We start from the raw sequence: 4,207 nt of genomic DNA, 5'->3' as shown, positions 1-4,207 counted from the left end.
TCTACACTATGAGTCTTTTCATACAACTGAAAAAAACTAGAACAGCTGAACCCTTTATATTTCTTACTTGCATAGGATTTATTCTTTTTATTCCAAAACAATATTCCCAGTCCTTAGGAAAAAAATGAGAAAACTAGAAGATTTCCTACATTTCTCACATTCACAGGGCTTCTCTGCATGAATGTTTTCATATATAAGAAAGGAAATGAAGCTGACAGAATGTAGCAAATCCCCCAAATTCAGAGGGATTTTTTTTCAATGTGAGTGAAATGGCTTTGAAGGCAACAGGGACAATGGAAAGATTTGTGATATTTTTCACATTTAAAGAGTTATTCAGTTGGAAGTTTGGTGTATGCCTTTAATTCCTCAGACTTGAGAGGCTGATTCTGAAGAATCAATGTTGGAGGCTAGCCTCAGCTTCTTAGGAAGACCCTAAGAAACTCAGCAACTCCCTGTCTCAAAATAAAAAGTAAAAAGGAACTGGAATGTAGCTCAGTGGTAGAGCACCACCAGGCTAAATCCCCAGTGGATCAATTGATCCTTTGCTCTCTCTCTCTCTCTCACACACACACACACACACACACACACACACATTCACACACACACACAAACACACACACACACACACACACACACATTTTCAGCTGTGTGAGTCTCTCTTGTCTTTGAGGATGATGTGAAATGTGATTTACCATATTTCACATTCAAAGGATTTTTCTCCAGTAAACTTCCTACATGTATATGAGTGAAACAGTAATAACAGAAGAGTTTACCAATTGTTTTCATGCATATGACTTCTATGAAGTATATGTTCTTTCACATGTGTGAAGCAGACAAGATGTGGCAAAGGCTTCTCCACATTGTTGACATTCATTGGGCTTTTCTCCATTATACATTTTTCCGTGTCTGTGAAAGTCACTGGATCTAGCAAAGGCTTTGTCACACTGCTTACATTATTAGGGCTTCTCTCCAGTATGAGTTTGTTGATGTGAGTGAAGGTAAGAGGACTGAGTGAAGGCTTTGCCAGACTGCTTACATTCATAGGGCTTCTCTCCAGTATGAGTGTGTTTATGCATCTGAAGGTAAGAGGCAGTAGTGTAGGCTTTTCCACATTCTTTACATTCAGAGGGCTTCCCTCCAGTGTGTGTTCTTTCATGGCTCTTAAGCTTATAGAATGTAGCAAAGGCTTTCCACATTGTTTGCATTCATAGGGCTTCTCTTCAGTATGTGTTTTTCCATGTTTATGAAGCTGACAGGATGTAGTAAAGGCTTTGCCACACTGCTTACATACATAGGAATTCTCTCCACTATGAATTCTTTTATGTATGTGAAGGTCACCAAATCTAGAAAAGGCTTTGCCACACTGCTTACATTCATAGGGCTTCTCTCCAGTATGCACTCTTCCATGTATTTTAAGTTCACTGGATCTAGCAAAGGCTTTGCCATACTGCTTACATTCATAGGGCTTCTCTCCAGTATGAATTTGTTCATGTGAGTGAAGGTGAGAGGACTCAGTGAAGGCTTTCCCACACTGCTTACATTCATAGAGCTTCTCTCCAGTATGAGTTCGTTCATGTATCTGAAGGTAAGAGGCAGCAGTAAAAGCTTTTCCACATTGTATACATTCATAGGGCTTTTCTCTGGTATGCATTATTCCATGTATGCGAAAATGACGGGATGAAGCAAATGTTTTTCCACATTGTTGACATTCAAAGGGTTTCTTTCTAGTATGTGTTCTTCCATGAATCTGAAGACAACTAGATGTAGCAAATGCTTTTCCACACTGCTTACATTCATAGGGCTTCTCTCCATTGTGTTTTTCCATGAATTTGAAGGTGACTAGATCTAGAAAAGGCTTTTCCACACTGTTTACATTCATAGGGCTTCTCTCCAGTGTGTGTTCTTCCATGAATCTGAAAATGACTAGATCTAGCAAAGGCTTTCAACACTGCTTACATACATAAGGCTTCTCTCTAGTATGTGTTCTTCCATGTTCATGAACTTGACAGGATGTAGCAAAGGCTTTGCCACAGTGCTTACATACATAGGGCTTCTCTCCACTATGAGTTCTTTCATGTCTGTGAAGGTCACCAGATCTAGCAAAGGCTTTGCCAAACTGCTTACATTAATAAGGCTTCTCTCCAGGATGCACTCTTCCATGTATTTGAAGTTCACTGGATCTAGCAAAGGCTTTGCCACACTGCTTACATTCGTAGAGCGTCTCTCCAGTATGCACTATTCTATGTATTTGAAGTTTACTAGATGTAGCAAAGGCTTTGCCACACTGCTTACAATCATAGGGCTTCTCTCCAGTATAAGTTTGTTCATGTATCTGAAGGTAAGAGGAAGCAGTAAAGGCTTTTCCACATTTTTCACATTCATAAGGCTTTTCTTCGGTATGCATTCTTCCATGTATGTGAAGATGACGCGATGAAGCAAATGATTTTCCAGATTGTTGACATCCAAAGGGTTTCTTTCTAGTATGTGTTCTTCCATGATTCTGAAGGTAACTAGATCTAGTAAAGGCTTTTCCACACTCCTTACATTTATACGGCTTCTCTCCAGTGTGTGTTTTTCCATGTCTGTTAAGGTGATAGGACATAGCAAATGCTTTTCCACATTGATTGCATTCATAAGGCTTCTCTCCAGTATGTGTTCTTCCATGTGCATGAAGCTTAGAGGATGTAGCAAAGGCTTTTTCACATTGTTTGCATTCATAAGGCTTCTCTCCAGTATGTGTCCTTCTATGTGCATGAAGCTGATGGAATGTAGGAAAGGCTTTTCCACACTGCTTACATACATAGGGCTTTTCTCCTGTATGAGTTCTTCCATGTCTGTGAAGGTCACCAGATCTAGCAAAGGCTTTGCCACATTGTTGACATTCATAGGGCTTCTCTCCAGTGTGTGTTCTTTCATGGCTCTTAAGTTTATAGGATATAGCAAAGGCTTTTCCACATTGTTTACATTCATAGGGCTTCTCTCCAGTATGTGTTCTTCCATGTATATGAAGCTGACGGGATGTAGCAAAGGCTTTGCCACACTGCTTACATTCATAGGGCTTCTCTCCAGTGTGAGTTCTCTCATGTATGTGAAGGTCACCAGATCTAGCAAAGGCTTTGCCACACTGCTTACATTCATAGGGCTTCTCTCCAGTATGAGTTTGTTCATGTGAGTGAAGGTGAGAGGACTGAGTGAAGGCTTTCCCACACTGCTTACATTCATAGGGTTTCTCTCCACTATGAGTTCTTTCATGTATGTGAAGGTCACCAGATCTAGCAAAGGCTTTGCCACACTGCTTACATTCATAGGGCTTCTCTCCAGTGTGAGTTCTTTCATGTATGTGAAGGTAACAAGATCTAGCAAAGGCTTTGCCACACTGCTTACATTCATAGGGCTTCTCTCCAGTATGTGTTTTCTGATGTATTCTAAGTAATCTGGGATAAGCAAAGTCTTTCCCACATACCTTACATTTAAAATGTGCATTCCCTCTGTGTGTGACATTGTGCTTTTGAAGACTTATCTGTGAAATAAAGATTCGACCATCTTGTTTACATTCATAAAATTTCTCTCCAGAATCAGTTCTTTCATATCTTCTAAATAAAGAGGAGAAATGAAAGCCTTTCCCACATACCTCACATTGAAAAGGTTTATCTCCACTGTGTATTATCATGTGTCTTTGAACACCTGGGAGAGAAGAAGAGGCTTCACCACATTGGTGACATTCATAGGGTTGCCCCCCAGTATGAGTTTCTTCATGTCTTTGAATGTCATTGGAACAACTGATGACTTTTCCACATACTGTACTTTCATATGGTCTATATTCAGTTTGTAACAACATTTGTGTGTCAACACTTTTGAGAGAAACCAGAGATTTCCTATATTGTTTAAATTCACATGGCTTCTCTTCATATTCTTCACGCTTATAGTATTTGTGTCCAGAGTGAGATGTGATGTGCCTATGAAGGAAAGAAGGACATATGAAATCATTTGCACACAAAATGAAGTCACATGGATTTAATCTATTAAAATTTGTCTTTGTTTGGTTAAAAATTGGAATCGATTTGAAGGTTTCCCCACACTATTCTGTAGGGAAAGTTTGAAGTTTACCATAGGACTTCTTTGAAGAAGAAGTGACCAGCACATAATTGATACCTAACTCATTCACAGTTTTCTATTTTTTTATAGGTCTTTAAATTTCTACCAACAT

The 4,207-nt window shown here is 39.3% G+C and overlaps 1 protein-coding gene across 1 annotated transcript; it reads right to left on the bottom strand.

Annotated features, from left to right (window-relative positions):
• Window positions 1–594: 594 nt before the first annotated feature.
• Window positions 595–3,949, bottom strand: LOC144371480 (uncharacterized). The gene is given in 2 exon segments (XM_078033784.1): window positions 595–1,815; window positions 2,065–3,949. Coding segments are annotated over 2 exon segments (2,820 nt in total). The 5' UTR covers window positions 3,839–3,949; the 3' UTR covers window positions 595–769.
• Window positions 3,950–4,207: the final 258 nt, after the last annotated feature.

This window comes from Ictidomys tridecemlineatus, chromosome 16 (assembly GCF_052094955.1).
Source record: "Ictidomys tridecemlineatus isolate mIctTri1 chromosome 16, mIctTri1.hap1, whole genome shotgun sequence".
In the NCBI taxonomy this organism is placed as follows: domain Eukaryota; kingdom Metazoa; phylum Chordata; class Mammalia; order Rodentia; family Sciuridae; genus Ictidomys; species Ictidomys tridecemlineatus.
The sequence above is the reverse complement of the archived record's forward strand: the minus strand, read 5'-3'. Positions and strand labels throughout refer to the sequence as shown.